Consider the following 22113-nt stretch of genomic DNA (forward strand, 5'->3'; position numbering starts at 1 on the left):
GGGGGGGCACATGGAGCAGTCGGCGGAGCATCTTGTAGCATCTTGAGTATGATGCTACAAGCTTAGCACACCTGTAATAGGTAATCGTTTTTTCCATTCTTCTCTGCAGATCCTCTCAAGCTCGGTCAGGTTGGATGGGGAACGTCGCTGCACAGCTATTTTCAGGTCTCTCCAGAGATGTTAGATCGGGTTCAAGTCCGGGCTCTGGTTGGGCCACTAAAGGACATTCAGAGACTTTTCCCGAAGCCACTCCTGCTTTGTCTTGGATGTGTGCTTAGGGTCGTTGTCCTGTTGGAAGGTGGACCTTCGCCCCAGTATGAGGTCCTGAGTGATATGGAGCAGGTTTTGATCAAGTATCTCTCTGTACTTTGCTCCGTTCATCTTTCCCTTGATCCTGACTAGTCTCCTAGTCCCTGCCACTGAAAATCATCCCCACAGCTTGATGCTGCCACCATCATGCTTCACCGTAAGGATGGTGCCAGGTTTCTTCCAGACATGACACTTGGCATTCAGGCCAAAGAGTTCAATCTTGTTTTCATCAGACCAGAGAATCTTGTTTCTCATGGTCTGAGTCCTTTAGGTGCCTTTTGGCAAACCTCAAGCAGGCTGTCATGTGCCTTTTACTGAGGAGTAGCTTCCGTCTGGCCACTCTACTATAAAGGCCTGATTGGTGCAGTGTTGCAGAGATGGATGTCCTTCGGGAAGGTTCTCCCATCTCCACAGAGGAACTCTGGAGCTCTGTCAGAGTGACCATCGGGTTCTTGGTCACCTCCCTGACCAAAGCCCTTCTCCCCCAATTGCTCAGTTTGGCCTGGCGGCCAGCTCTAAGAAGAGTCTAGGTGGTTCCAAACTTCTTCCATTTAAGGATGATGGGGCCACTGTGTCCTTGGGGAAATTCAATGCTATATAATTTTTTCCGTACACTTCCCCAGATATGTTCCATGTTTCCAAAACCAGCGTTCCTAAAGTTGCACTTGAAAAAGCTTGTAATCTAACGCCTGCTGCAGACCATGCGAACAGCTAAGTACAGTGCATTCGGAAAGTATTCAGACCCCTTCCCTTTTTCCACATTGTTAAGTTACAGCCTTATTCTAAAATTGATTAAATACAAATGTTTCCTCATCAATCTACACACAATACCCAATAATGACAAAGCAAAAACAAGGTTTTTAGAAGTTACAACAGAAACAGTAATACCTTATCTACATAAGTAATCTACATAAGTATTCAGATCCTTTGCTATGAAACATAAAATTTAGCTCAGGTGCATCCTGTTTCCATTGATCATCCCTGAGATGTTTCTACAACTTGATTGGAGTCCACCCGTGGAAAATTATTTTGATTTCACATGTTTGGAAAGGCACACACCTGTCTATATAAGGTCCCACAGTTGACAGTGCATATCAGAGCAAAAACCAAGCCATGAGGTCGAAGGAATTGTCTGTAGAGCTCTGAGACAGGATTGTGTCGAGGCACAGATCTGGGGAAGGGTACCAAAAAATGTCTGCAGCATTGAAGGTCCCCAAGAGCACAGTGGCCTCCATCATTCTTAAATGGAAGAAGTTTGGAAATACCAAGACTCTTCCTAGAGCTGGACACCTGGCCAAACTGAGCAATCGGGGGAGAAGGGCCTTGGTCAGGGAGGTGACCAAGAACTCGATGGTCACTCTGACAGAGCTCCAGTGTGAACAAGCTCTCCAAAACAATAGCAAACCCAGTGGCAAACACTGCCTATCTCAATTACTTAGGCTATGTCTAGCCAACTCGCTGTCCAGGATCATAAACCTGTCAAAATACAAATGTGAATACAGGTAAAACAGCTAATCACAATTAGGGGCCAGTGCATGAGAGGACAAACAAATAGTTTGTAAGCAAGCCTATAGCGTGCACATTTTGTTCAGGCAACGCATGCATTATAAATGTCATCATGACAGGAGCCAACATAGGAGCTTACCCTAGGCTTAAATACACTATATATACAGATGTACAGTTGAAGTCGGAAATGTACATACACTTAGGTTGGAGTCATTAAAACTCGTTTTTCAACCACTCCACAAATTGTAGTCCTCCACAAGTCTGGTTCATCCTTGGGAGCAATTTCCAAACATCGGAAGGGACCACATTCATCTGTACAAACAATAGTACGCAAGTATAAACACCATGGGACCACGCAGCCGTCATACCGCTCAGGAAGGAGACGCGTTCTGTCTCCTAGATATGAACGTACTTTGGTGCGAAAAGTGCAAATCAATCCCAGAACAACAGCAAAAGACCTTGTGAAGATGCTGGAGGAAACAGGTACAAAAGTATCTATATCCACAGTAAAACGAGTCCTATATCGACATAACCTGAAAGGCCGCTCAGCAAGGAAGAAGCCACTGCTCCAAAACCGCAATAAAAAAGCCAGACTACGGTTTGCAACTACACATGGGGACAAAGATCATACTTTTCGGAGAAATGTCCTCTGGTCTGATGAAACAAAAATAGAACTGTTTGGCCATAATGATCATCATTATGTTTGGAGGAAAAAGGAGGAGGCTTGCAAGCCGAAGAACACCATCCCAACCGTGAAGCACGGGGGTGGCAGCCTCATTTTGTGGGGATGCTTTGTTGCAGGAGGGACTAGTGCACTTCACAAAATTGATGGCATCATGAGGAGAGAAAATTATGTGGACATATTGAAGCAACATCTCAAGACATCAGTCAGGAAGTTGAAGCTTGGTCGCAAATGGGTCTTCCAAATGGACCCCAAGCATACTTCCAAAGTTGTGGCAAAATGGAGTGGCTATCACAAAGCCCTGACCTCAATCCCATAGAACATCTGTGGGCAGAACTGAAATAGCATGTGCGAGCAAGGAGGCCTAAAAACCTGATTCAGTTACACCAGCTCTGTCAGGAGGAATGGGCCAAAATTCACCCAACTTATGGTGGGAAGCTTGTGGAAGGCTACCCAAGTTAAACATTTTAAGGGCAATGCTATCAAATACGAATTGAGTGTATGTAAACTTCTGACCCACTGGGAATGTGATGAAATAAATAAAAGCTGAAATATATCCTTCTCTCTAACTGTTATTCTGACATTTCACATTCGTAAAATAAAGTGGTGATCCTAACTGACCTAAGACAGGGCATTTTTACTAGGATTAAATGTCAGGAATTGTGAAAAACTGAGTTTAAATGTATTTGGCTAAAGTGTATGTAAACTTCCGACTTCAACTGTATGTGGACAACCCTTGAAATTAGTGGATTTGGCTATTACAGCCACAACCATTGCTGACAGGCAGTGGCAGTTCTAGCTTGTATGGCTCTCTGGGCGAACCCCCCATTCAGCTCCCCCCACCAACAAAAAAAAGCACCGTCCTTCACTAACTGTCATTTTTATTCAGACAAATAAATAATCATAACATTTAAAACTACATAAATCTATAAAGATATACAAAATAAGATATCAAAAAGAAGTAACAAAGACAAATAGACACAAATTTGTGTTGATTTGGCACTCGAGCATCAATACATTACATCACCCATCCCCCAACACTGTCAACCAAGAGTCAAGACTTAAACAATTCACCTTGGTGGTGTGCAGACTGGTTTTATGTTATTATTTTCACACAAAGTAGAAAAAAATGCAACAATATGTCTGTGAAACTATATTTTCACAGTATTGTGAATGAATTGTGGTTTATTTGGTAGCATTTCATAGTGTGACAGATTTTACTAATTGCATTAGTACTGCACAAAGTCAGAGGTGTGCTATTTGATAGATTGCCCCTTCTCCTCCTACCTCGGGTTTCCAGTGGGGAGACCTGAAGTCAACCTATCCCCGCTCCCCTCCCCATCTCGTACTTCTGAGTGGAAGACCTTCCCAGGTAGTAGCCTACCTAGCTCACAAACTAGAATCAGGGCGCCCACTCCGACAAGGTTAATTGATCCACAGTCCCACACGGTGACATGATATCATTGACGTGACGTGCAAATGAGCAATAGAAAACCGATCTTGCAAATGTCACCATTCCAAATGTTTTTTTGCGGGCGCCCAGTGCCGCACCCCCGGCAAGATGCTGCCCTGGGCGGCTGACCATCTATATCCGCCACTGTTGACAGGTGTATAAAATCGAGCACACAGCCATGAAATCTCCATTGACAAACATTGGCAGTAGAATGGCCTTAATTAAGAGCTCAGTGACTTTCAATGTGACATCATGATAGGATACCACCTTTCCAACAAGTCAGTTCATCAAATTTCTGCCCTGCTAGAGCTGCCCCGGTTAACTGTAAGTGCTGTTATTGTGAAGTGGAAACATCTAGGAACAACAACGGCTCAGTTGCGAAGTGGTAGGCCACCCAAGCTCACAGGACGGGACCGTGAGGACGGGACCACTCGGGACCGAGTGTTGGTGTCGTCTGTACTCAGGTTGCAACACTCACTACCGAGGTCCAAACTGCCTCTGGAAGCAACATCAGCACAATAACTGTTTGTCGGGAGCTTCATGAAATGGGTTTCCATGGCCGAGCAGCTGCACACAAGCCTAAGATCACCATGCGCAATGCCAAGTGACGGCTGGAGTGTTGTAAAGCTCGCCGCCATTGGACTCTGGAGCAGTGGAAACGCGTTCTCTGGAGTGACGAATTACTGTCACGACTTCCGCCAAAGTTGGTCCCTCTCCTTGTTCGGGCGGCGATCCACTTTTCATTTTCCATTTGTTTTGTCTATGTCTTACACACCTGGTTTCACTCACCAAATTACCTGTTGTTTTATTTAACCCTCTGTTCCCCATGTTTGGTCTTGAGTGATTGTTTGTTGTATTGTGGTCCGTATTGTGGGCTTGGATTTATCTTGTATTTTGATGACTTTTATTTACTCATCTCTGCTGTCCTGCGCCTGACTCCCTTGCACCAGCTACACATAGACCTTTACAGAATCACTCACCACTTATGGAGTCAGCAGGAGCAGACGCCCTCCCAGTTCCAGTGGAGGAGCGCGTTCAGCAGCACGCGACCATGTTACAACGTCTGGGCACAGCCATGGATCGCGTGCTGCAGACGATGGCTCGTTGGGAGAGAGGAGGAGGTTTTCCAGCGCCTCCACCAGCCCCACTACAACAGGTCCCACTGTCCACTCCTCTTCGACCTGGTCCCAGCGGGTTTCGACTCGGCTCCCGAGCGAGTATGATGGGACGGCTGCCGGATGCCAGCGGTTTCTACTACAGCTAGAGCTCTACCTGGTGACCATCCACCCGGCTCCTTCGGGGCGTGAGAGTGTGTCCGCCCTCGTCTCCTGCCTCTCAGGCAAAGCCCTGGAGTGGGCCAACGCCATATGGAGTGAGGGAGACGCGGCGTTGGACCATTATGCAGAGTTCACCTGCCGCTTTCGGGCAGTGTTCGACCACCCTCCTGAGGGTTCGAGCGGCGGGTGAACGTCTGTTCCACCTGAGGCAGGGGACGAGGAGCGCGCAGGATTTCACCTTGGTTTCCGGACCCTGACCACCAGCTGGAACGACAGGGCCCTGATCGATCACTACAGGTGCAGGACGTCCGCTGGGTGCGAGGACATCCGCTGGGTGTTGGCCTACCGAGACACCACCCTCACATTGGACCAGCTGGTGAACATGTCCATCCGGCTGGACAACCTGCTGACTGCCCGCGGACGTCCGGATCGGGACCTGTCAGTTCCATCCCCCAGCACCTCCGCTCAGACGCCCATGGAGATCAAAGGAGGTGCCATTCCCTGCACCATCTGTGGCCGCAGAGGGCACACTGCTGGTCGGTGCTGGGGGGGTTCCTCAGGGAGTCGAGACCGCAGGCAGGGCACTATCGTGTCACCCCAGGTGAGTCGGCACCAGGCTCACCCAGAGCCCCCTGTTGCTTACATGTATGTGTTTATTTCATTTCCTGAGTTTTCCCCGCATTCCCAGCATAAGGCGCTAGTAGATTCAGGCGCAGCTGGGAATTTTATTGACCGTTCATTTGCTTATAGTTTAGGGATTCCCATTGTTCCTGTGAATATGCCCTTCCCTGTGCACGCCCTAGATAGTCGACCATTAAGGTCGGGGTTGATTAGGGAGGCCACCGCTCAACTTGACATGGTTATGCAGGAGGGTCACAAGGAGAGAATCAGTATTTTCCTTATTGATTCTCCTGTGTTTCCCGTGGTGCTGGGCCTACCCTGGTTGGCCTGTCATAACGCCACTATTTCGTGGCAATAGAGGGCTCTCCAGGGGTGGTCACGAGAGTGCTCAGGGAGGTGTGTGTGAGGGTTTCCATCGGTGCGACTACGGTGGAAAGTCCAGACCAGGTCTCCACCGTGCGCATCCCCTCAGAATATGCCGATTTGGCTCTCGCCTTCTGTAAGAAGAGGGCGACTAAATTACCACCTCATTGACGGGGGGATTGTGCGATAAATCTCCTGGTAGACGCAGCACTTCCCAGGAGTCACGTGTATCACCTGTCACAGGAGGAGATGGCGGCTATGGAAACATATGTCTCCGAATCCCTGGGGCAGGGATACATTCAGCCCTCCACTTCACCTGCCTCCTCGAGTTTCTTTTTTGTGAAGAAGAAGGATGGAGGTCTGCGCCCGTGTATTGACTATCGAGGGATCAATCAGATCACAGTGAGGTATAGCTACCCGCTGCCTCTCATCGCCAGTGCGATCGAGTCAATGCATGGGGCGCGGTTCTTCACAAAATTGGATTTCAGGAGTGCTTACAACCTGGTGCGTATCCAGGAGGGGGACGAGTGGTAGACGGCATTTAGTACCACCTTAGGGCACTATGAGTACCTCGTCATGCCGTACGGGTTGATGAATGCTCCATCAGTCTTCCAAGCCTTTGTTGACAAGATTTTCCGGGACCTGCACGGGCAGGGTGTAGTGGTGTATATCGACGATATTCTGATATACTCCACTACACGCGCCGAGCATGTATCCTTGGTGTGCAGGGTGCTTGGTCGACTGTTGGAGCATGACCTGTACGTCAATGCTGAGAAATGTATGTTCTTCCAACAGTCCGTCTCCTTCCTAGGTTACCCGCATTTCCACTTCAGGGGTGGAGATGGAGAGTGACCGCATTTCAGCAGTGCGTAATTGGCCGACTCCCACCACGGTAAAGGAAGTGCAGCTGTTTCTAGCGTTTGCCAACTACTACCGGAGGTTTATCCGGGGTTTTGGTCAGGTAGCAGCTCCCATTACCTCACTGCTGAAGGGGGGACCGGTGCGGCTGCAGTGGTCGGCTGAGACGGACAGGGCTTTTGGTCACCTGAAGGCTCTGTTTACCTCGGCTCCCGTGGTGGCTCATCCGGATCCCTCTTTGGCGTTCATAGTGGAGGTGGACGAGTCCGAGGCTGGGATAGGAGCCATGCTCTCTCAGCGCTCGGGCACACCACCAAAGCGAAACTATGATGTGGGGGACCGAGAGCTGTTGGCTTTTGTCAAGGCACTAAAGGCGTTGGCTTGAGGGGGCTAATTGGCTTGAGGGGGCTAAACACCCTTTTCTCATCTGGACTGACCACCGCAATCTGGAGTATATCCGGGCGGCGAGGAGACTGAACCCTCGCCAGGCAAGGTGGGCCATGTTTTTTACACGTTTTCACTCTATCCTACAGACCAGGTTCCCAGAACGCTAAGGCAGACGCACTGTCCCGGATGTATGACACAGAGGAGCGGTCCATGGATCATACTTCCAGCCTCTTGCCTGGTGGCACCGGTGGTGTAGGAGCTGGCCGCGGACATCGTGCGGGCGTTACGCACAGAGCCCACTCCCCCCCAGTGTCCAGCTGGGCGCCTGTACGTTCCGTCTGCTGTCCACGACCGTTTGATCTATTGGGCCCACACGTCACCCTCCTCTGGTCACCCTGGCATCGGTCGGACGGTGTGTTGCCTTAGTGTGAAGTACTGGTGGTCCACCTTGGCCAAGGATGTGAGGGTTTCTGTTTCCTCCTGCTCGGTGTGCGCCCAGTGCAAGGCTCCCAGGCACCTGCCCAGAGGGAAGTTACAACCCCTACCTGTTCCACAACGGCCGTGGTCGCACCTGTCGGTGGACTTCCTGACAGATCTTCCTCCATCACAGGGCAACACCACGATCCTGGTCGTTGTGGATCGGTGTTCTAAGTCCTGCCGTCTCCTCCCTTTGCCCGGTCTCCCTACGGCCCTACAGACTTCACTCACGTCTTCCGGCACTACTGGGTGCCTGAGGATATAGTCTCTGATCGGGGTCCCCAGTTCACGTCCAGGGTCTGGAGAGTGTTCATGGAACGTCTGGGGGTCTCGGTCAGCCTCACCTCAGGTTTTCACCCCGAGAGTAACGGACAGGTGGAGAGAGGGAATCAGGATGTGGGTAGGTTTCTGCGGTCCTATTGCCAGGGACAGCCGGGGGAGTGGGCGGCGTTCATCCCTGGGCAGAGATGGCCCAAAACTCACTCCGCCACTCCTCCACTAACCTCTCTCCTTTCCAGTGCGTACTGGGGTATCAGCCGGTTCTGGCACCGTGGCATCAGAGCCAGATCGAAGCTCCTGCGGTGGACGAATGGTTTAAGCGCTCAGAGGAGACCTGGACGCCGCCCATGTGCACCTGCAACGGGCCGTGAGGCGGCAGAAGGCGAGCGCCGACCGTCACCGCAGTGAGGCCCCGGACTGGCTCTCGACCCGGAACCTGCCCCTCCGCCTGTCCTGCCGGAAGCTGGGTCCGCAGTCTGTGGAGTGATTTCTGATAACAGTGAACATACCCTCTTAATGGCGAAGGTGCAAATAGATGGAGGAATTCAAATATAAAGTCTTCGTTTGAGCACTATCCACACCATTTAAAGTATGGTGCGCAACGTGGTTCAATGTGCCTATAAGTAACAGAGAGCACTGTACAATACGGCAAACTTAGCAAATAATGTGTTTGTGGTAAGTACATGGGGGCCACCATCTTTATGCACCTTCACCATTTTGGGGCCGCATGTCTTCAAATTCAGGGTAATTGAAACAGGCTGATCAGCAAGCTTTTTATGTCAGTAAAAGTAGAGCTAGTAAGCTAGCTACAGTATAAGCTAAGCAGCTGATACCAGCAACTTGTTAGCAACACTAAAAAAGTACTTCCGGATCACAGAATTTCAGAAATGTTCTAAAAAAAGTCCCCCACGTAATAGTAGAAAAATGAACCTGTATTTAGTCATTATTAGGGCTGTTAAGGTGACCATATTATCGCCACACCGGCGGTCACCAGTCATGACAGCAGTCAAATTTTGTCACGGTTATTAGGCTGCTGATGGTCATTAGTAGCCTACCACAATTCCTAACTGCCAGGTACTCAGCACTCTATTGTCCCTCTAATCACTCTGACATCAATGCAAATCTAATCAAATATGAGAGCCCATGAGCTCATGTTGTGCAACATTTCTATAGGCTTTGCAATTGCGTGAGAAAACTGAGTTTTGATGGCCTCTATTAAAAAGAGGAGGATCCATCAGCTTTCTATAGGCTGGGTCTACTATATTTATTTATAAACTTTCCTAATATTAAGCACATATGTGTTAATATTGCTTTAGTCCCTCATGAAATAATCCCCTATATAGATTCTACAGACCATACTGAGTATTCCCAACCCCACTTTTACTTTGGCACATAGAATAGTTCTCTCTATAAGCCAATATGTAATTTATGCACATAGAATAGTACTCTCTATAAGCCAATATGTCATTTATAGGCCTACAGTGTATTTTATTGGGACCAATGGAATGGGTGGAGTAGCAAGTGGCCTTCTCTTCATACTCGTCGCCAAACTCACTGGCTCCAGGTCATCTACAAGTCTCTGTTAGGTAAAGCCCCGCCTTATCTCAGCTCACTGGTCACCATAGCAAATAAAGGTGAAATAAAATAAATAAATAGCAGCACCCACCCGTTGCACGCGCTCCAACAGGTATATCTCACTGGTCACCCCCAAAGCCAATTCTTCCTTTGGCCGCCTCTCCTTCCAGTTCTCTGCTGCCAATGACTGGAACAAACTGCAAAAATCACTAAAGCTGGAGACTCTTACCTTCTACTACAGCTAGAGCTCTACCTGGTGACCATCCACCCGGCTCCTTCGGGGCGTGAGAGTGTGTCCGCCCTCGTCTCCTGCCTCTCAGGCAAAGCCCTGGAGTGGGCCAACGCCATATGGAGTGAGGGAGACGCGGCGTTGGACCATTATGCAGAGTTCACCTGCCGCTTTCGGGCAGTGTTCGACCACCCTCCTGAGGGTTCGAGCGGCGGGTGAACGTCTGTTCCACCTGAGGCAGGGGACGAGGAGCGCGCAGGATTTCACCTTGGTTTCCGGACCCTGACCACCAGCTGGAACGACAGGGCCCTGATCGATCACTACAGGTGCAGGACGTCCGCTGGGTGCGAGGACATCCGCTGGGTGTTGGCCTACCGAGACACCACCCTCACATTGGACCAGCTGGTGAACATGTCCATCCGGCTGGACAACCTGCTGACTGCCCGCGGACGTCCGGATCGGGACCTGTCAGTTCCATCCCCCAGCACCTCCGCTCAGACGCCCATGGAGATCAAAGGAGGTGCCATTCCCTGCACCATCTGTGGCCGCAGAGGGCACACTGCTGGTCGGTGCTGGGGGGGTTCCTCAGGGAGTCGAGACCGCAGGCAGGGCACTATCGTGTCACCCCAGGTGAGTCGGCACCAGGCTCACCCAGAGCCCCCTGTTGCTTACATGTATGTGTTTATTTCATTTCCTGAGTTTTCCCCGCATTCCCAGCATAAGGCGCTAGTAGATTCAGGCGCAGCTGGGAATTTTATTGACCGTTCATTTGCTTATAGTTTAGGGATTCCCATTGTTCCTGTGAATATGCCCTTCCCTGTGCACGCCCTAGATAGTCGACCATTAAGGTCGGGGTTGATTAGGGAGGCCACCGCTCCACTTGACATGGTTATGCAGGAGGGTCACAAGGAGAGAATCAGTATTTTCCTTATTGATTCTCCTGTGTTTCCCGTGGTGCTGGGCCTACCCTGGTTGGCCTGTCATAACGCCACTATTTCGTGGCAATAGAGGGCTCTCCAGGGGTGGTCACGAGAGTGCTCAGGGAGGTGTGTGTGAGGGTTTCCATCGGTGCGACTACGGTGGAAAGTCCAGACCAGGTCTCCACCGTGCGCATCCCCTCAGAATATGCCGATTTGGCTCTCGCCTTCTGTAAGAAGAGGGCGACTAAATTACCACCTCATTGACGGGGGGATTGTGCGATAAATCTCCTGGTAGACGCAGCACTTCCCAGGAGTCACGTGTATCACCTGTCACAGGAGGAGATGGCGGCTATGGAAACATATGTCTCCGAATCCCTGGGGCAGGGATACATTCAGCCCTCCACTTCACCTGCCTCCTCGAGTTTCTTTTTTGTGAAGAAGAAGGATGGAGGTCTGCGCCCGTGTATTGACTATCGAGGGATCAATCAGATCACAGTGAGGTATAGCTACCCGCTGCCTCTCATCGCCAGTGCGATCGAGTCAATGCATGGGGCGCGGTTCTTCACAAAATTGGATTTCAGGAGTGCTTACAACCTGGTGCGTATCCAGGAGGGGGACGAGTGGTAGACGGCATTTAGTACCACCTTAGGGCACTATGAGTACCTCGTCATGCCGTACGGGTTGATGAATGCTCCATCAGTCTTCCAAGCCTTTGTTGACAAGATTTTCCGGGACCTGCACGGGCAGGGTGTAGTGGTGTATATCGACGATATTCTGATATACTCCACTACACGCGCCGAGCATGTATCCTTGGTGTGCAGGGTGCTTGGTCGACTGTTGGAGCATGACCTGTACGTCAATGCTGAGAAATGTATGTTCTTCCAACAGTCCGTCTCCTTCCTAGGTTACCCGCATTTCCACTTCAGGGGTGGAGATGGAGAGTGACCGCATTTCAGCAGTGCGTAATTGGCCGACTCCCACCACGGTAAAGGAAGTGCAGCTGTTTCTAGCGTTTGCCAACTACTACCGGAGGTTTATCCGGGGTTTTGGTCAGGTAGCAGCTCCCATTACCTCACTGCTGAAGGGGGGACCGGTGCGGCTGCAGTGGTCGGCTGAGACGGACAGGGCTTTTGGTCACCTGAAGGCTCTGTTTACCTCGGCTCCCGTGGTGGCTCATCCGGATCCCTCTTTGGCGTTCATAGTGGAGGTGGACGAGTCCGAGGCTGGGATAGGAGCCATGCTCTCTCAGCGCTCGGGCACACCACCAAAGCGAAACTATGATGTGGGGGACCGAGAGCTGTTGGCTTTTGTCAAGGCACTAAAGGCGTTGGCTTGAGGGGGCTAATTGGCTTGAGGGGGCTAAACACCCTTTTCTCATCTGGACTGACCACCGCAATCTGGAGTATATCCGGGCGGCGAGGAGACTGAACCCTCGCCAGGCAAGGTGGGCCATGTTTTTTACACGTTTTCACTCTATCCTACAGACCAGGTTCCCAGAACGCTAAGGCAGACGCACTGTCCCGGATGTATGACACAGAGGAGCGGTCCATGGATCATACTTCCAGCCTCTTGCCTGGTGGCACCGGTGGTGTAGGAGCTGGCCGCGGACATCGTGCGGGCGTTACGCACAGAGCCCACTCCCCCCCAGTGTCCAGCTGGGCGCCTGTACGTTCCGTCTGCTGTCCACGACCGTTTGATCTATTGGGCCCACACGTCACCCTCCTCTGGTCACCCTGGCATCGGTCGGACGGTGTGTTGCCTTAGTGTGAAGTACTGGTGGTCCACCTTGGCCAAGGATGTGAGGGTTTCTGTTTCCTCCTGCTCGGTGTGCGCCCAGTGCAAGGCTCCCAGGCACCTGCCCAGAGGGAAGTTACAACCCCTACCTGTTCCACAACGGCCGTGGTCGCACCTGTCGGTGGACTTCCTGACAGATCTTCCTCCATCACAGGGCAACACCACGATCCTGGTCGTTGTGGATCGGTGTTCTAAGTCCTGCCGTCTCCTCCCTTTGCCCGGTCTCCCTACGGCCCTACAGACTTCACTCACGTCTTCCGGCACTACTGGGTGCCTGAGGATATAGTCTCTGATCGGGGTCCCCAGTTCACGTCCAGGGTCTGGAGAGTGTTCATGGAACGTCTGGGGGTCTCGGTCAGCCTCACCTCAGGTTTTCACCCCGAGAGTAACGGACAGGTGGAGAGAGGGAATCAGGATGTGGGTAGGTTTCTGCGGTCCTATTGCCAGGGACAGCCGGGGGAGTGGGCGGCGTTCATCCCTGGGCAGAGATGGCCCAAAACTCACTCCGCCACTCCTCCACTAACCTCTCTCCTTTCCAGTGCGTACTGGGGTATCAGCCGGTTCTGGCACCGTGGCATCAGAGCCAGATCGAAGCTCCTGCGGTGGACGAATGGTTTAAGCGCTCAGAGGAGACCTGGACGCCGCCCATGTGCACCTGCAACGGGCCGTGAGGCGGCAGAAGGCGAGCGCCGACCGTCACCGCAGTGAGGCCCCGGACTGGCTCTCGACCCGGAACCTGCCCCTCCGCCTGCCCTGCCGGAAGCTGGGTCCGCAGTCTGTGGAGTGATTTCTGATAACAGTGAACATACCCTCTTAATGGCGAAGGTGCAAATAGATGGAGGAATTCAAATATAAAGTCTTCGTTTGAGCACTATCCACACCATTTAAAGTATGGTGCGCAACGTGGTTCAATGTGCCTATAAGTAACAGAGAGCACTGTACAATACGGCAAACTTAGCAAATAATGTGTTTGTGGTAAGTACATGGGGGCCACCATCTTTATGCACCTTCACCATTTTGGGGCCGCATGTCTTCAAATTCAGGGTAATTGAAACAGGCTGATCAGCAAGCTTTTTATGTCAGTAAAAGTAGAGCTAGTAAGCTAGCTACAGTATAAGCTAAGCAGCTGATACCAGCAACTTGTTAGCAACACTAAAAAAGTACTTCCGGATCACAGAATTTCAGAAATGTTCTAAAAAAAGTCCCCCACGTAATAGTAGAAAAATGAACCTGTATTTAGTCATTATTAGGGCTGTTAAGGTGACCATATTATCGCCACACCGGCGGTCACCAGTCATGACAGCAGTCAAATTTTGTCACGGTTATTAGGCTGCTGATGGTCATTAGTAGCCTACCACAATTCCTAACTGCCAGGTACTCAGCACTCTATTGTCCCTCTAATCACTCTGACATCAATGCAAATCTAATCAAATATGAGAGCCCATGAGCTCATGTTGTGCAACATTTCTATAGGCTTTGCAATTGCGTGAGAAAACTGAGTTTTGATGGCCTCTATTAAAAAGAGGAGGATCCATCAGCTTTCTATAGGCTAGGTCTACTATATTTATTTATAAACTTTCCTAATATTAAGCACATATGTGTTAATATTGCTTTAGTCCCTCATGAAATAATCCCCTATATAGATTCTACAGACCATACTGAGTATTCCCAACCCCACTTTTACTTTGGCACATAGAATAGTTCTCTCTATAAGCCAATATGTAATTTATGCACATAGAATAGTACTCTCTATAAGCCAATATGTCATTTATAGGCCTACAGTGTATTTTATTGGGACCAATGGAATGGGTGGAGTAGCAAGTGGCCTTCTCTTCATACTCGTCGCCAAACTCACTGGCTCCAGGTCATCTACAAGTCTCTGTTAGGTAAAGCCCCGCCTTATCTCAGCTCACTGGTCACCATAGCAAATAAAGGTGAAATAAAATAAATAAATAGCAGCACCCACCCGTTGCACGCGCTCCAACAGGTATATCTCACTGGTCACCCCCAAAGCCAATTCTTCCTTTGGCCGCCTCTCCTTCCAGTTCTCTGCTGCCAATGACTGGAACAAACTGCAAAAATCACTAAAGCTGGAGACTCTTACCTCCCTCACTAGCTTTAAGCACCAGCTGTCAGAGCAGCTCACAGATCTCTGCACCTGTACATAGCTCATCTGTCAATTAGCCCATCCAATCTACTTCATCCCCATACTCTATTTATTTATTTAGCTTGCTCCTTTGCACCCCAGTATCTCTACTTGCACATACATCTTCTGCACATTCTACCATTCCAGTGTTTAATTGCTATATTGTAATTACTTCGCCACCATGGCCTATTTATTGCCTTACCTCTCTTATCTTACCTCATTTGCACATGCTGTATATAGATTTTTGTACTGTATTATTGATTGTATGTTTGTTTATTCCATGTGTAACTCTGTGTTGTTGTATGTGTCGAACTGCTTTGCTTTATCTTGGCCAGGTCGCAGTTGCAAATGAGAACTTGTTCTCAACTAGCCTACCTGGTTAAATAAAGGTGAAATTTAAAAAAATAAATATAATTAAGTGCTGCTGGGTATTTAGACCACAGTCACCCAATAAATAACACCATATAGAGACTAGTGCTAATTCAGTAGGGTCTGTAGAATATTATGTTGTTTACATGTATTTTCTTAAACTCAATGTCTGTAGAATATAATGTTCTTTACATTTCTTTACTTAAGATCTAACCAATTCCCAATGTGCTCCACCTAATAATTTTATTTTATATAAAGTACTAATTCTCTTTAGTTTAGATTTTTCCCCGATGTAGTTGTAATTTTGTAACATAATTGTAAGATTATGCACTAGGCAAAACTGCAAAATGATTGTTGATTTCGTATCATTCCCATAGCATTTTACCGTAAACTTTCATTTTGAAGTCAAAATCGGAAAACCGGAAGTCTTAATTTTGCTGCCGGGACGCTAATGTTACTTGCATGACGCTAATACAGTCGACCAAGTCACTACACCGGCAGTGGCGACCGACGTCCTTGCACAGAATTTTTGCAGGAGGAAGCCTTTTTGCTTTGTTTGTATTTTCTCACAACTACAAATTATTAAATCACTGCCACAACGTTTGTAACAATTTAGCTAGTTATTCTGCCTATTTCATGGAAAGTAATGCAAGCGTGCAGTGATATCATAAATTAAGAAATATATTTTCATTTTTGAATGACCGGATGCTCGGGGATATATATTTTTTTATGAGTCCCACATCCTACAGATGGTCCATGCTATCTGGAATCCTTGGGACATCCCTACCCCCCAAGACAGGATCGGCCAGTGCTATCCAGAATCCTTGGGACCTCTACCCTTAAAGGAGTAGTTCACTATTTTACAACTTGACGTTAGATTGTTCCTCACACTGAAAGTGGTCTACGGGTCAAGTGAATATGTAATCCAGGTTTCAATTTTCAACGGGGTACTTTTATTTTGAAGGTGAAACGCAAATTCCACTGTTGTGGCTAATCGTTTTAAACAGTCACTACAAATTTAGACTAACTTTAGGCACCACTAGTTAACAATTAATGAAAGTGATGGGGGCATGTGAGTATGTTTAAAATAAAATATGCTCAAATCACCTGAAATCAATTAAAATCAACACAACATTTGGTTTCATGTTATTTAAAGGTGATTTTCGTTTTATTTTTTTACATGCTCACATGCCCCAATCACTCCCATTGAATGTTAGCTTGTGGTGGCTAAAGTTAGCTGAAGTTTGTAGTGGCTGTTAAAGAGAATTGAATCATGGATTACAGTTTCCTGGAGTTTGCAGTGGCTGTTTAAAGATAACTGAATCATGGATTACAGTTTCTCCTGGCCCATAGACTACTTTCAGGGTGAGGAACCATCTAACATCAAGTTGTACAATATTGAACTACTCCTTAAACCATTTTAAATTAAAACTTCAATGGGGTAGGACCATCCCAAAGATCCCGGATAGCACGAACCAAGACGGATCGGTTGAGGGAGGAGCATCACATAGGAGTAATGTAATCTGAAATAAAACAATGGTCCAAATATGGCATTATTCCCATATAATTCGGAATTAGTCATTTATTAGGATCTGTATGATTATTCCATTAGTTGTATCTGTTTGCATCACTTTCAATGCGGTACTTTTATTTTGAAGGCGAACCGCAAATTCCACTATTGTGGCTAATCGTTATTGTGGCTAGCTTCACATAGCTAAGAAAATAAGCGGATCTCACAGTGACTTCACTTCCGATGCAAATTTTACGACAGTAAAATATTTTTTGTGCTGATACGAATTACATTAAACTCACGATTTTACACTCAGGATCGTGTTTGGTGCTATAAAAAAGAACGAAGGACGAGTTGACTTAGGGCCTTGGTAAGCTTTTGTTTGAAATTGTAGCCTGTGATTAGATTTGCCGAACAGAAAAGTGGTGTTATTGTATCGAGGCCGACAGCTTCAATTTCAGAAGCGTGGAAACATTGTTGCAGCCACTGTTACATTGTAGTTTCTGTAAACAGCAACGCAGGTAACAGTTATGCGCGTATTACAATATGGCCTTCAATGATATGGCAAATATAGAGAATTTGATTTGGAAAAATATATTGAGCATTGCAGAGCAGACGTATCTTTGTTTACATACATTTCGTCTTGTTGCACACAGGAACCTGAAAGTAGGCTACTATGTCCGCGGAACTGGACCTTTCGCCCCCAGAGGTACCTGAACCCACTTTGCTTGAGAGTCTCCTGCGCTATGGACTCTTTCTGGGAGCTATTTTCCAACTCATCTGCATCTTGGCTGTCATAATACCGACCTCCAAGGGGCATGAACAGGTATGGTAAACAGTCCTGTTGGCAGTTGAAAGAATGCGGTATGATATTGTAATAATATTGTCATTATTTACTGTAGGTTTACTTATAGCATTATGTGTTAAATCCGTATAGGCCTGATGCTTTGTATTTTTTCCCTTCTGTCATATTGTAGTCTTCTTTTGAACTTGGCTTGAGCAAGCAAACTGTCCATTACTATTCAGCAACCTACTGTTATTGTTCCATATGTGTCGAGTGTCACTGGGACTCACATTCTGTTTTATCTTTAGGAGGAGACGGAGCCAAATGACATGAAAGCTGGTGACCAGAATAAGAAGTCAAAAGGACCTGCGCCTCAGATTCGTCAGAAACTAAAGAAAGAGAGCAAGAAGAAGCGATAGGTGTGTTGGATTTTGTGCTGTCCATGCAGTGCACCCAAAATTATTGCTACATTTCAAATGATGTAAACTGAATCATTTTTGTTCCATCAAATTCAATGATGTCTCAACCATGATTTATGAAAGAACAGAAGTGCATTTGATCAACTGTTTTATTCAATTAGTCTGCTATCAAATGTAATTTGTTAATCTAAAACTTGTAAAGGCCTACAACCAAACACTTTGGGGACATACTGTGCATTCAGAAAGTATTCACATCCCTTGACTTTTCTCAAAACATTGTGTTACAAAGTGTCCTTTCTCTTGTCAATGATCTACACACATACTCTGTAATGTCAAACTCGATGTATGATTTGTTTAATTAATAAAAAATAAATGCTAGTATATCTTGATTAGGTTAGTATTCAACCCCCTGAGTCAATACATGTTACTCACCTTTGGCAGCTATTACAGCTGTGAGTCTTTCTGGGTATGTCTCAAAGCTTTGCTCACCTGGATTGTACAATATTCGAACATTATTCTTTTTTAAATTCTTCAAACTCTGTCAAGTTGGTTGTTTGATCATTGCTAGATGGCAATTTTCAAGTTTTGCCATAGATTTTCAAGCCAATTTAAGTCAACTGTAACTGGGCCATTCAGGAACATTCAATGTCATCTTGGTAAGCAACTCCAGTGTATATTTGGCCTCGTGTTTTAGGTTATAGTCTTGTTGAAAGGTGAATTTATCTCACAATTTCTGTTGGAAAGCTGACTGAACCAGGTTTTCCTCTAGGATTTTGCCTGTGCTTATTAGCTCTTCAGTTTATTTGTATCCCTAGACAAGCATACCCATAACATGACGCAGTCAACACCATGCTCGAAAATCAGCTGAGTTAGGAAGGATTCCTGTATCTTTGTAGTGACTGGTTTTGTTGATACACCATCCAAAGCATAATTGCTAACTTCAGTGTGCTTTTCTATGTCCCGATAGGTGCCTTTATTTATGAGGCATTAAAAAACGTCCCTGGTCTTTGTGGTTGAATCAGTGCTTGACCGAGGGACCTTACAGATAATTGTATGTGTGGGGTAGAGAAATTGGGTGTAGTCAATTCAAAAATCATGTTAGCCACTATTATTGAGCACAGAGTGAGTCCATGCAACTTATTATGTAACTTTAACTCCTGAACTTATTTAGGTTTGCCATAACAAAAAGGTTGAATACTTAATGACATTTCAGCTTTTCATTTGTAATTAATTTGTAAAAAAAATTCTGACATTGTGGGGTATTGTGTGTGATTAGGGACACAATCTCAATTTAATAAATGTTTAAGGCTGGAAAAATACAAGGGGTGTGAATACTTTTAGAAGGTACTACTTCTACATATTACTAACATTTCTGTGAAAACCCAGAATAAGTACCCTCGTTCTCTGTTATATCAATAAGAGGTTGAAAAAAATTAAAACAACTACCTTTTTAATCTTAAAATGTCTCATTCAACCTTATAACCCTTACACTGTGCATATATCCTCAATGTTGTAACAAAACATTTTATGGGAAATACTTTATTTGAAATATTTCTCAGATAAGATTAAAAACACTTATCTTTTACGAAATCGACCTTGCTAATAAGGATGAATAGCATTTTCTGAGAATGAAAATGTAAGGACTTCTGTGAATCCGGATGGTAGCCTGCCTGGATCCTAACCCACAACCTTGTGTCAGTCCAACACCTTCGCTTTTACAACAAGAAGAGGTCCATTGATGAGAGAGTTGGTGTTGTACTAAGGACTTACCTCCTGTGCACTAACCCATTCCTTCCCTCTGCACCTTACCTCCTGTGCACTAACCCAGTCCTTCCCTCTGTACCTCAAGTCCCTCATGCTCTGGCATATCTCATGGTAGCGCTATCCCACTTTTACCACCATTGTAGCGTGAAATTTGTGGGTAGCCCAACTACGACTTGAACGTGTGATCCCAGGTCTGTCAGTTCCACTCCTCACCAATAGATTGCTGGTGTTGTGCTTGTGCAAATTATGTACTGGTAAACTATTCAAATTCCTGTTCAAATGACTGACTCACTTTTCATGATATAGGTTATGCGATCTCTGTTCTATGGTGATAGTTACTAAATTCAATTTCACAGATACAGTACAGTTATATCAGATGGTTGATGGAAAGTAGGATGCATTGTGTTCCAAGGCCCTTGTCTTTCACAGTCCTAACCTAATATCTATTCCGAAGTGTAAGGGCAGGTTTCCCAGACACAGATTAAGCATCCTAGACTAAGAAGTATGCTCAATTAGAATCTCTATAAAAGAGCTGTTCAGGACTAGGCTTAATCTGTGTCAGGGAAACTGTCCTTAATTGGTTTTGCATAAATGGTTGTTAATTTATTGGAATTGTCTACGTGAAATACATTGGCTACGGTTCAAACTCATTAAAGACACACCCTCGTCGAATTTTGTTTGGTTATCTTTTGGAAATTGTAGAAATAAAACATTTTCCTTCTTCAGAAGTTCCAGCTAGGCAGGCTAACATTAGTTAGCTAATTAATTTGCTAGCTATTATACAGTAGGCGTATATATATATTTTTTTTTATATAAGTATACATGCACTCAATTGACTGTAGCGCATATAAAGCACCCACAACCTACCGGTAGCTGAAAACACAATTATCGCGGGATGAACGAGTGACGAATTTCCGTCCAAGGGTGGTCCATTTAAAAATCATCCCTTCCTTTTGGCTTATATCCAAATGTATTGATAGTGAGTGTTACTACACATATTTGAACTACTCCCCTCACAGACCATATGGCCATTTACATTGATATCAAAATATTTACCCCTGATACTAACCTTGGTAGAGCATGCGGGCGGCAGCGTAGCCTAGTGGTTAGAGCGTTGGACTAGTAACCGAAAGGTTGCAAGATTGATTCCCAGAGCTGACAAGGTACAAATCTGTCGTTCTGCCCCTGAACAAGGCAGTGTTCCTAGGCCGTCATTGAAAATAAGAATTTGTTCTTAACTGACTTGCCTAGTTGAATAAAGGTAAAATAAAAAATCCTACTGGAAGCTTGTGATTAAATAATGATATAGTTAAGTTTGAGGTTAAAGATCTGCTTTCACACTTTTGGGAAAGGGCTTGTAAAGAAAAATCTTATTGCAAGAACTGGGAGCTCTTTAAATTAGAGGTGTCCAAATACCTTATGGTAGTAATCTGGTAGTAATCTTGCTAAGACCAAAAGAGCAGAGGAGGAAAAGGTGATCATTAAGATAACTTCCCTTTCTCAGAGATCCCCAGCCGGCCTCTCGGGGGAGGAGAAGATGGAACTGATTGAGTTACAAAATAAACTCGATAATATATATAGATTAAAAGCAGAAGGAGCCTTTATTAGATCTAGGAAAAAATGGATTGAGGAGGGAGAACAGAATTCATCCTATTTCTTTAGACATGAGAAATTTCACTCAACAGATAACACTATCCATAAGATAAACCTTGATGGTGTTATTACAGATGACCAAAATTAATCGCAAAATACTGTAGCAATTTTTACAGAAAATTATAAAGCTCTACGTATTGTCAGGAATCCACAGATATGTTTTTTGACTCACTGAATAATGTTCACTCTATCAGTGATATAGAATCTAAACAGTGTGATGAACCCATCAAAGTTGAAGAGATTATAGTCTATCAAACATCTAAAGAACAATAAATCACCAGGTGTTGATGGAATTACATCAGAATTTTACAAATTATTTTCTGAACAAGTAGCTCCCTTCCTATTTGAAGTCTTTTTAGAGAGTTTTAAAAACAATGTTCTCCCTCCTACAATGAGTCAGGGGTTATTAACACTGATACCTAAGCCTAAAAAATAAGTGCTGCTCATCGATAACTGGCGTCCAATTTGTCTTTTTAATAATGACTATAAGATATTAGCCTTACTACTTGCAAAAATAATTAAAGAAGTCCTGGATGTAATCATTGATTAAACACAGTCTGGCTTTATGAGGAACATACATATTTCTAACAATATCAGACTAGTATTAGACATACTTGACTACTCAGACCTAATAACCTAGGATAGCTTCATATTATTTTTAGATTTTTATAAAGCATTTGACACAGTAGAGCATCAGTTCCTCTTCCACTCCCTTGAGAGACTTGGCTTTGGGGATTT

The 22113-nt window shown here is 46.1% G+C and overlaps 1 protein-coding gene across 3 annotated transcripts; it reads left to right on the top strand.

Moving 5' to 3' along the window:
- The first annotated feature begins 16270 nt into the window (after positions 1–16270).
- manbal (mannosidase beta like) lies at positions 16271–18347 on the top strand. 3 transcript variants are annotated; one of them, XM_071386187.1, is made up of 3 exons: positions 16271–16610; positions 17412–17581; positions 17848–18347. In XM_071386187.1, the coding sequence occupies exons 2-3, from the start codon at positions 17432–17434 to the stop codon at positions 17956–17958; spliced, it is 261 nt and encodes an 86-aa protein (XP_071242288.1). In that variant the 5' UTR covers positions 16271–16610; positions 17412–17431; the 3' UTR covers positions 17959–18347. The 3 variants fall into 3 exon arrangements, with proteins under 3 accessions (XP_071242288.1, XP_071242278.1, XP_071242284.1); XM_071386177.1 differs by lacking the exon at positions 16271–16610 and adding an exon at positions 16965–17125; XM_071386183.1 differs by lacking the exon at positions 16271–16610 and adding an exon at positions 16986–17276.
- Positions 18348–22113: the final 3766 nt, after the last annotated feature.

Source organism: Salvelinus alpinus, chromosome 2 (genome assembly GCF_045679555.1).
Source record: "Salvelinus alpinus chromosome 2, SLU_Salpinus.1, whole genome shotgun sequence".
Classification (NCBI taxonomy): Eukaryota; Metazoa; Chordata; class Actinopteri; order Salmoniformes; family Salmonidae; genus Salvelinus; species Salvelinus alpinus.

Bases quoted from the DNA above. Each gene is read 5' to 3' on its own strand.
- manbal (XM_071386187.1), top strand. From the start codon at position 17,432: ATGTCCGCGGAACTGGACCTTTCGCCCCCAGAGGTACCTGAACCCACT. The intron at 17,582-17,847 runs GTATGGTAAACA...TTTTATCTTTAG, and splicing joins CCTCCAAGGGGCATGAACAG to GAGGAGACGGAGCCAAATGA.